Genomic DNA, 11725 nt, shown 5'->3' with positions numbered 1-11725 from the left:
AATCATTTGTGTAAATACTCGATGACACTGTACAACCTAGGAGCTACATGTATCACCTGGCTAAGTACATTTAGGATTTCTATAATACTTGGACAAGGAATCGTTGTTCAACTCTTAGAATCTATCCTACTTGTTAGTCAGCTTGAGTAGTAATTATTTTTATTGTCCCGGTTGTTATTTATTTCGTATAGGCTACCTTGCTAAGTTGCTATATCGTATAAGAGGCTTCATGCAGGAGGTCAAGCCTGAAAAGAGCACGACAAGAATCATGTTAATCAAGCTGTCATGATATCTTCCCTGCTTCTATAGTACCCACAATTGAAGGGAAATATGTGTGATTTGTTTTGAATTGATTGCAAGAAGCACATCTATAGTACCCACAATTTTATTCTTGAAACATATATGTATAGAATTATATTTCATTTCTTTTTACCGATCTCTCATGTATAAGTTTATTGGCTCGTGGCGACGCACGGGCTTTGATAATCAAAAACGAGTTAAAAAATATTGATGTATACTTTTGTTACACTAACTAATTTCCTGAAGATTAGAGCTTTAAACGAGTTAATGGGAAACAGATTACGCAAAAACTACTTATCCAAACAACCCAATCCTAACCGTATACGATACTACTCATCTAGCTAGCCTTCAAAACGTGTGTGTATATAAGAGAGACTCAAACTATCATCGGGATTTTTTGCATACCTCGGCGATGGAACTTCACTGAGATACCAATCCAACAGATTTGTCGATGGAGGACGCGGAGGGAGAGAGGGGAGCCGACCCTCGGAAGGTAAGATCCATTCCTTCGTTGGATTGGTCGATCTCTGCTGCATGGCTTGCTCCAGGGTGTCCTCGCGGTGCATGGCGCGCATCAGTCACCGGGCGTTCCCATCAGAATACGCCGACCGCGCGTCAGTCGCCGGGCGTTGCCAGCAGAATACGCCGACCGGAAACAAAATAGGCAAAAACACTTTTAGATGCAAAGCATTTTTGCAGTTTTTACAAAATACTGTGGTTTCTGAAATAACCTTGGTATCAAATACTTTGGGGTGCTTGTATGAAAGAAATACTGCACTTTAAGATACCATGGTATCTCTTATACTGTGGTATTTTTGTAGTATCTTCCCGACCACTTTTTTCTAAACTGAGCCGAGAAAAATCGAAGGCCTCCCACTCCTCCTCTGTTTATTATCTATGAAACGAGGTGCAAACTCTCAACTGACTATTAATCTGATTACTAGGCATTTGGCAAAACAGAGAAAAACTGCAGTTTTGAGAAACCAAAGTATTGATTGGCACGCCTTGAAAAACTGATTCCTAAAATAACGGTGCTGCAAACTAGGCCTTATCCAAACAAGCTAATCCTAACCGTATACTACTCATCTAGCTAGCCTTCGATTCGTGTATATATAAGATAGACTCAATCTAGGGTTTTTGCTTACCTCCAAGATCAAAGTTCACCGACGGTACCAATCCAACAGAGTTGCCGATGGAGGACGCGGAGGGAAAGAGGGGAGCCGACGTGAGAAAGTAAGATCAATTCCCGTGCTTTCCTGCTCGATCTCCTCCCATCCAAGCGAGCAGGGCGGCTTGCTGCAGGGTGTCCTCGCGCTGCACGGCGCCCGGTGCGTCGCCGGGCACGACCCGCAGAAGAGGCTGACCACGCGTTGCGAGCGGAAAACGCCGACCGCGGGTCAGTCGTCGGGCGTTGAGGCCGACCAACCTGGCGCCGCGCAGCGGGGGGCGCGGAGCGGGGGATGCGGAGCGGGGGACGCGGGGCAGAGGGCGCCGCGCGTGGGTGCCGCCGACTGCACGCTCGTCGGCGAGATCGCTGCCCCTCGGATCTCGCAAGACAGCACAAAGTGGTGGGCCGACGCGCAGCGGGGGGCGCGGAGTGGGGGACACGGGGCATAGGGCGCCGTATGTGTGTGCCATCGACTGTGCGCTCGTCGACGGGAGCGTTGCCCCGCGGATCTCGCATGACAGCACGGAGTGGTGGGGATGGGGTGGGAGGCTGACGACGGCGCAGCCTTGCCGTATGTAGAGGCGGGGGAGGTGGAGTTGCTCCGGCAGGCGTCAGTCGCGCCGTCCCAAGGCGTGCACCATGGCGCGCCGGCGGCACCCACAGATGGGCTGGTGAAGGAAGACACGGGAGGGGTAGGAGAAGGTGAGTGGATTGCACGGGAGTGAAGAGAGACGGACGAAGAGAGAGAGAGGGTGAGTGGATGGCATGTGTCGGTGTCGGTGAGGCACCCAGTTCCCCACCTTCTTTTTTTGCCTACATCAATTGGCCACATACCTTGATTTGGATGGCTTGTTGGATGAGTAGGTGCATGACTACCGCCCCAAAGCCAAAATCTTGCAGCGATTTATCTCTTCGGTGCTAAAGTTGCTTTCCGGATTAGCTAAGCAAAAATATGTGCAAAGCTGTCATCAGCTAGCCCTTCGACCTGTGCATTAATCTGTGCCATCATCGTGATAAGTACATATACACTGTGTAAGGATTTGTACGATCTATGTACTTTTGTTTCCGATAAGCCAGAACCCACCAAGATTATTGGAAAATTCATTAGGTACATCGAGCAGCTTGTATGAATGAGCTTATTGTAGAATTGTTTTCTGTTGCAACGCCGAAGTATATATTACAGCATATTAAGCAAGGTATTTAGGCAATATGTCATGGCTACCAAATTTATTTGTTATCAGTTTTTTATTCTTTTATTTTGTAAGTTGCATATGAATTATGATATTGTAGCCCAAAAAAATTGATACCCAATTTCAATTATATTTTTTTATATATTTCACTTTTGCAGGATGTGTCTGTCATAGATACGGATATTGATGACCATAAAAGTAAACCTATCAACGAGAGCCCAAAGGTGATAGATATGAATACCGTGGACCATCAGAAAGAAGCTACCGATAAGAGCCCAACGGATATGTCATTGGAAAAGAACAAAAACTCAGCAACTACTACACAACATATAGATACATCCAATTCAGGTCATACCAAACCAAAAAGAGCAAATACTAATATTACACCACAAGGTACTTACTTATATAGTGATTATCAACTTTTTCATTCTATTGGTCTTTTTTATGATCTACTAATTTGGTTTCATGTCGTCCCATGACAGATTATATTTGCACTCCGCGCGATATTTGAATTATTAAAACAATCATGCCCTTACATTCAAATACTAAGTTGGTGCACATCAATGATGCGTTATTATCAAATGCTGAGATGAGATGCCTTACGCACGATGATGTGTTTTTGCACGATGAAGTAAGTCAAACCACACAAACTCTTTTAAACTAACAAAAATTTATTCTATTTTCGCACGGTAAGTGTATTAACATTTAAATGTATTCTATCTTTGAAACTATAGGTAATAAATGTATACATATATTGCATTAGTTCCCAGGAGCATCTACAAGATATAGTGGGTGGAAAGGTACACATTGCAAGCACGTTTGTGTCTTCCCTACTAAATAAATATGAGATAGACCCGGCAACACATTGTCATATTGTAAGACGAGTAAATACTTTTCTGGAGCATGACATGGTCAGTCTTAACTCACTACACTTACATATAATGATGCAACACTTTTTTACGTGAGAGTAGTCACGTGTTATATTATATAATATTTATTACTTTAGGTATTCCTTCCAATTAACATTACAAAATACCACTCGTATCTATCGGTTCTCAATGCGAAGAAACGAGAGATACATGTATTGGACTCACTTGGAATTGGCATGAACTGAAGTGACCTCACTATGACGGTAAATGTCTACTTCATGTGTTTCTTTCCCTAGACATTACATTTCATTTGCCTAATACGTGGTGACTTTTTCCATTTAATAGATACGAGGACTCGACAAGCATATAAAAATCGCATGTGGTATGCCGGAGTTTAAGAGAGGTGATAGGTGGCAGGACCTCGATATTATGAATTGGACAGTCGTAGAACAGTTCCAAAAGCCACTCCAAACAAATGGGTATGATGAACACATCTCATATTTAAACTGAATCATAGAATAGTAATTCATGTGAATAATATTTTTTTAGTAAATATGGTCTTAATTTATAGCCAAAACATTGGGTAATATATACATTTGACGATGCATGGAGACATGCACAATGAACATTATTACTTGTTTAAATACTTTATTTATATTGAGACAAAAGCCTAAAGGAATATTTTAATATTGCAGCACATCGTGTGGATTGTTTATGTTAAATTTTATGGAGTATTGGACAAGAGAACTTTTGTGAGATCAATTCACTTAGGTATCTGTTTTTTCTTAATATCAGATTTCATCTCAAATGCACGTGCTTTTTAACGAATTATTTTTAATTGCTATATGCAGGAGGACATGAAAGAATTTCGACAAAAAATAGCTATCATTGGAGACGGAACTTAATAAGTTAAAAGGAAGTCCAATATACTAGGAGTCTGACAGTGAAGAAAAAGAATCTGATCCTGACGTTGAGCCCCTGGATGATCGAAAGCGTAAGCGGCAAGATACACCTGATGGAGGCGAAGACAAAAGGCCCCTTCTAGCCCCCATCATGGGCGTAGACCAGCATGATTTAGTTGACAAAATATGCAATGACATCATGTCAATTAGTGATGCTGATTTGTTGGAGTAAGCACCATGTCTAAGAAATATAAAGTTTCAATATTAACTATTACAATGTTACAATTATTAATTGTTACCTACAGGAAGGAGTGGATGCGAAGCTCTAAACCCCATCCAATAGGATTAAGTCTTAGAAAAATTCAGGGTATACTCCACAGGAACCATCCACTCGACATTGATTGTTTCAACATGGCTATACGTATACTTGCATGTGAAAAGGCCTTACTGGCGGTAGATCCTCCGTTGCGCTACATAGATCTACAATTTTCTGTGAGTTACCACAATCATAGATTATATTATCATTGTCACCATCATGTTTCTTAACCATTTTTCACCAAGACGGTTGTGACCGAGGCCGCTCTTGCTTCCGCACGAGATCTAGATTCATGGGTACAACCAGATATTCAGGCGCTAGCAGCATTGCTTCGTAGCTGGACTGAGATAGAGCGCAACATCTCATCATGCAATTTGGTAATTTTGGTCTATTTTATATGGTTTTCATGATAAATGTTTATTCTTAATGAGTGTTGCTTGTATATTTTGCTTCCTCATAGATTCCTTGGCCACTACATCTTGTTCACGATCAACAAATATGCCTGTCAAGTATCTATTATTGACACTCTTTTTTCGTCCTTATCCTCGGAGAGATATGCACTAAAATTTCAAAGGATTTCATTCTACCTGAATGATGCACTAGAATTAGCACAACCAGGTTGGAAGTCCGATATTTTCTTCTGGCCACATAAATTAGCAACTGATGTTCCAACGAGCCTAGACCGGTCAGTTACTATGAAAATCACTATGCACTTTTTATATTCATTGTCATTAACTCCAAAAATAATGATAGTGTATTCATCTACAGGTATGAATATGGTTATTTTGTTTTGCATTTTATGCTCTCATGGTATGGTAACAAATTTGTTTGTCCAATTTGCACGGTGAGTGTCCTATCGCACATATTAATAAGAAAACAAAGCAGCATTGCATGCTGATGAGATACATTGCTCATGCAGGATGGTTATGAGCTGAGAAAGAATTTTTTGATATATTTGCTCGACTATCATGCGAATAAAGCTGAAGACAACATCCCATATAATATACGACAAATTCTCAAGTGCCTCAAGTAGGGAGTTAGTAATCTAGATAATTAAAGTGGACTTATCTCTACACACCTGTATTCAAACTCTTTTTTATTGAATTTTTTTTGGTCATCTCCATGGATTTGTTTATTGTATTTTTCCATATGTTGTGGCTATATATTTATAATATGAATTTTATGATGCAATATATTTTGGTGAGTAAAAAATAATAATCTTTGTTATATCTAAACCCGTATGATGACCCGCAATTAAGAACGTGGAATAAGGTGATCGTGCTCACTGCATATATATCGGCCAACCACTTAATTGGCGGTTGCATGTTGATCATACCCTTAATTAGTAAATTGTGTGACTATGAGGCCCGACTACGCGCAACCAGCTATGCCGCAAGATGGTCATGCATGCATGCATCAGCTACGACACGGTCCACAAAACAAAAACATAAAATTGTTAAGCATGCATGCATTAGCTACGGCACTAGCTAGCAAATAGGATGTCCCCATCTTCCGTTGACGACATGCACAGTCAGAAAGTGTTGTTTTAGTCCATCTTCAAAAAATTTAGCTGAAGTCTCGTCGCACCAAGCATTGTAGCATGTCCTTTACCTATAAAATGAAGCACGGTAGGATAATTTACATACTAAACAACACAAGCATTAGGTTCCTTCTTTGCTACGATTAGCTGACATCGCCTACGGTTCAAAGTATGTTGCACTGGAAGAACGATCATCTTATTCAGGATAAAAGTGTAGACATGTAGTTCTTCGTGTATATATCATAATTGCAATCAGCTCACTAATTATTTTGTTAACATTGTTAATGCAGATGAATGTTTTTTATCTAAACAACGGCATAATCATTGGTACTGTTTCAAATTTAATTTGCTCTTTCTCTAAACAATACCTCTGGCTAAGAATCATTATCAAACTAACTTTCATTTCTTTAGATGTATCTGGCGTAGTAATGTACGTTGGCCCACTTCAAACGGATTATTATGCAGTCAATGGAATGAGAGAAATAGCAATAGTCGCATGCAATTATGAAATACTTTTTCTTCGACTTTTTGGCAATAAACTAGATTTATACGAGGAAGATCTTAAACGAGCGGAGTACAACACTTCTATTCTTGAAGCCTTCAACACGGAGGTTGATCATGCATCCAGTAAGGCTGGTTACTTTGATTTATAATGCATTTGATTGTTCATGCCACTATGTTAACTATATATGAACAGAAACATCCCGGCTCACATTTCAACACCGTCCGACACTCTCCTATCACGCGGGCGATTATTTAGAAGGTAACTCTTTAGCGACGTACATATTTTTTTTGCAAGCAAACTGTTCTGTTGTGTCCCGATATATCTATTTATGTTTGTCTCAGATGTTAGGAAGGACGCGCGTCGTGACACCTCTCTTGGGGACAGGGTTAAAAGGCTGGTGTTGCATCGATGGGAGCAGTACAAAGATGTCAATGACAAGCTATGCGAGCACGTTGAACTGACAGAAGAATATCAAGCAAATAAACTAGCATAGAAGAGCCATCGACGATGATAAAACTTAAGGCTAGGATGACAGAAGAGCCGACTGAAGAGCAATCGACGATGATAAAATTTATGACTTTGCGTATGCACAAATGGGTTGCTGAAAGATCCTTCAATGATGATTAAACTTAAGGCTAGGGTGGCACAGAAGGATCCTTCTTCGTCAAAGGGTGCTTTTTTGGTGAAGTCCTGGTTGCCGCGTGGAGCTTCATAATTTAGTCATACAGTGTGTCCATTTTTATTCTCTTTTTTACGTCAATCCATTTTAATTCTTTATGATATTTTCTGAGCAACTTTAATTCTTTTACAAGGGAACTAATGGATTTACTCTCTTAGATGCATATTTTGTTAGAAACACAAGTTTTGGGTAAAAGAGTTCAGTGCCACATCCTTTTTTTAATCGAGTCCGAGTAGAATGCTTACGCTGAAAAAATAAAAATAAAAAAAACTCGGCCTAATGTTAGTTGCCCCAGACGAGAAGTTGATTCCCGGCCCGAGACCCAAATCTGTTGGCCGTCGCATGCCGATTCGCCGGTGGTCCGCCGCTACATGCGATCTGCTTCCCCATCCGTGTGTGAATCTTCCCCTCCCCACCGATTTTTGCTCCTACGAGAGATCCCCAAATTCCAATCAACAAGATGTGTATCGGCAAGCCGGGCACAGCAGCCGCAGGTCCACACCAGCCGCCGGCGACAGTCCGAGCACCGCTGCCGAGCACCGCGTCCTCAGTCCGCTGCCGAGCACCGCATCCGCAGTCTGCGCGTCGACACCGGGCACCGCGTCTGGACGTCCACTCCAGCCTCCGTCAGACATCATTTTTGTCGACGGTGGAAGGCTCTTGCCATGGCCCCGGGTATGTCTCGATCGCTGGTACAGGGGACGTGGCACTGTTTTCGTTCCCAGCAACTATTTCCCACTCCCTCTACCACCCTCGCGCTGATGTCGCCAATGGCAACTGACGGGTGATGGCCATTTCCTGGCAACTGCTGGTCAGCTTAGATCGTGCACAAGGTAAGAGTTGTTGCAGTTATCTCCCACCCCGCATGATAAAAAGGAGCACATGATTCCTTTGTCTGAATTTGTCCCCCATTCTCCTCTTTCTCATACTCCCTGGTTCACCTACTGCCGTCTTCATCTCAGCGCCAGCAGCAACATCGGCAGTGGAGCGGACGACGGCTTCGTTCCTGCCGTTGGTGCGTGCTGACGGGCGGTGGCGATCGACGCGATTCAGCTGGGTCCTGGGTGCGTGGGACAAAGCGTGTGGCGCCTCTTCGGCACCCTCGCCCCGCACGCTCGCCCCGCGCCGCGCCGTGTCAGTCGCCGCCCGCTCGCCGTAGCGCCGGCTAGCATTCTCGCCCCGCTCGCCCCGCCGCTGGAGTGCATAGTGCTCGGTCAGTTGCATCAGTGCCCCCCTCTCTTTGTTCCTGCGGATTCTTGGTGGATTGGATGTTCTTGATTGGTTCTTGCTTTTTTTTTCTGCAGTGACATCAACAAGTACTTGCCACGGCCGCACTACGACCCCCAGTCCAAGGACAGGCTCAAGGCTCTCATGAATGTAATCACAACCTTTCCTTCCCTTTATTCAGTTTTTGTCACTTATTTTGTCAATTGGGCATCGTGTTCTTCACCTGTGTATTCTAATTTCTACTACTTGTGTGAAGAAGCAATGTAATCTCCGTTTCTGAATCAATGTTTTTTCAGTAATCAAACTTCCAAATGCCGTCCCTCTACTTGTCAATTTCTTCATGGTGCGATTTATCATTCTGTCGACTAGATCATCAAGGATTCTTTGATGCTATTACCAAGCAATGGGATGAATAATATATGTATTAAAAATTTGATTAAAACTTCAATTAGTCCGACACTTCTGTTTGCAACTGTTGACTGATACTATTATAACTATCATTTTTGGGTTTAGAGACTCAAACCAGTAAACCTATTTTGCTTCATATTGTTGCAGCTTCATTAACGGTCCATATCACATCTTGAAACCATCATTAGGCAACAAGATTTAATACATCTTACTTATTGACAAAGAGATTGAAACTCAGGTAAACGGTAATTAGATTTCTTTAGGAGTCATGTCTGCTCCAGCAAATAAGTTCTTGAGGGCATAGAAAAAAAAATTACATAACCATTTTTTAATTGACATCGCCGGCTGAGTTAAAAAGAAAAGCACCACACAAAATTTGCAGACTGTATTTGTATGGACAAAGATAGAATCAACAAAATTGACATGAGAAATCTATATGTCTAAACAAATCATAGTCATAATCCCCCGTCACCCGCAAAGCAGAACAAGTCCTCGCATGAGTTGGGGTTCAGAGGGATTTTGATCCTACAAAATCTTTACCTAATAATAAAGAGGCTATCGCTTCCGTCGGAAAACCCACCGAAGTGATTTTACAAAAAAGCCCTTACTGTTTATGACATTAAACTCGTAGTATATATTAAATATTTTTTTAAATACTCATATCTTTTAAACTGTAACTCCAAATTTAACATATTATACATGGAATTTGATTAGAAAAATATGTAGAATTTAAATATGATATTATTTTATCTGTTAAACGTTTAATAAAAATACTATCTAGGATGCAATCTTAATAAATAAGTTTCGTCTTTCTTTCATACCGGTACTCATCCGGATTGGGGATGAACACGTCAACAAAATCAGGATTAGAGATGAAACTGAAGGTCACTTGACTGATTCTTTGTACGTATTAAATCTATAAGTAAGCCGTGTTAAAATAGAAGACCCGTGAAATTTTGAACTGCATTTTTCTAGGATAAGACCATCTTTATTTGTATCGTAACTATAAATTCTCAAATTATAGATATTTTTTATAAATTAAGAGCGTGTGCCGTGTGATATTTCTTTCTCCCGTTGCAACGCATGGGCCCTTTTGCTAGTAATAACAAAAAGACTACATCACTGATAGCTGCCACATGAAGAGCCATGATGAAACCAGATTTTCTAAGCCTATGTGCAGCTAACCCAACTTTGCTTATTTCATAAACACAATGAAAACATATGGACTTGCAACTATAAGCAAATTGCATACCTTCCAAATTTCATTCTCAGTTTCATTCTGGCCACGTAAATTAGCAACTGATGTTCCAATGACCCTAGACCGGTCAGTTACTATGAAAATCACTATGCACTTTTTATATGCATAGTGCTCGGTCAGTTGCATCAGTGCCCCCCTCTCTCTGTTCCTGCGGATTCTTGGTGGATTGGATGTTCCTGATTGGTTCTTGCTTTTGTTTTCTGCGGTGACATCAACAAGTACTTGACGGGGCCGCACTACGACCCCCCGTCCAAGGAGAGGCTCAAGGCTCTCATGAATGTAATCACAATCTTTCCTTCCCTTTATTCAGTTTTTGTCACTTATTTCGTCAACCGGATATCGTGTTCTTCACCTGTGTATTCTAATTTCTACTACTTGTGTGAAGAAGCAAGGTAATCTCGGTTTCTGAATCAATGTTTTTTCAGTAATCAAACTTCCAAATGCCGTCTGTCTAATTGTCAATTTCTTCATGCTACCATTTATCATTCTGTTGACTAGATCATCAAGGATTCTTTGATGCTATTACCAAGCAACGGGATGAATAATATATGTATCAAAAATCTGACTAAAACTTCAATTAGTCCAGTCCCGCACTTCTGTTTGCAACTGTTGACTGATACTATTATAACTATCATTTTTGGATTTAGAGACTCAAACCAGTAAACCTATTTTACTTCATATTGTTGCACCTTCATTAACGGTCCATATCACATCTTGAAACCATCATTAGGCAACAAGATTTAATACATCTTACTTATTGATAAGGAGATTGAACCTCAGGTAAACGGTAATTAGATTTCTTTAGGAGTCATGTCTGCTCCAGCAAATAAGTTCTTGAGGGCATAGAACAATTTTTTACATAACCATTGTTAATCCATCTGTTTGTTGGAATCTATGTAATGTCTTGGGTATGGTTTGCAAAATAATGAAGCTTGTTTGTTTGAGAAACTATTATCCTCCCAAAGAATTCACTGAAGCAATTAGAGGTGAGAAGTAGAGAGAGATAGAGAAAATGGCAATTAAAGGTGAGAAATAAATCCTCCCAAAGAATTCACTGAAGCAATTAGAGGTGAGAAGTAGAGAGAGATAGAGAAAATGGCAATTAAAGGTGAGAAATAAATCCTCCCAAAGAATTCACTGAAGCAATTAGAGGTGAGAAGTAGAGAGAGATAGAGAAAATGGCAATTAAAGGTGAGAAATAAAACTATAAAAATGGGGGCGTTGGAAGAATCGAACTCGCGACCTCTCGCACCCAAAGCGAGAATCATACCACTAGACAAAACGCCCTTGCTTGCAATGAACAAACAGTACGACCTATTAATCATATAGCATTTCCTGGTACACTAGCTAAATACCCGTGCGT

At 41.0% G+C, this 11725-nt stretch overlaps 1 protein-coding gene across 1 annotated transcript; it reads left to right on the top strand.

Annotated features, from left to right (window-relative positions):
* Nucleotides 1-7530: 7530 nt before the first annotated feature.
* LOC123443060 lies at nucleotides 7531-9021 on the top strand. Its single transcript, XM_045119299.1, has 4 exons — nucleotides 7531-8144; nucleotides 8286-8302; nucleotides 8432-8682; nucleotides 8774-9021. The coding sequence occupies exons 1-3, from the start codon at nucleotides 7930-7932 to the stop codon at nucleotides 8626-8628; spliced, it is 429 nt and encodes a 142-aa protein (XP_044975234.1). The 5' UTR covers nucleotides 7531-7929; the 3' UTR covers nucleotides 8629-8682; nucleotides 8774-9021.
* Nucleotides 9022-11725: the final 2704 nt, after the last annotated feature.

The sequence above is a fragment of the Hordeum vulgare genome, chromosome 3H (genome assembly GCF_904849725.1).
Source record: "Hordeum vulgare subsp. vulgare chromosome 3H, MorexV3_pseudomolecules_assembly, whole genome shotgun sequence".
In the NCBI taxonomy this organism is placed as follows: Eukaryota; Viridiplantae; Streptophyta; class Magnoliopsida; order Poales; family Poaceae; genus Hordeum; species Hordeum vulgare.
The sequence above is the reverse complement of the archived record's forward strand: the minus strand, read 5'-3'. Positions and strand labels throughout refer to the sequence as shown.

What these genes read in the sequence shown, in the direction of transcription:
- LOC123443060 (XM_045119299.1), top strand. Translation starts at nt 7,930, where the DNA reads ATGTGTATCGGCAAGCCGGGCACAGCAGCCGCAGGTCCACACCAGCCG.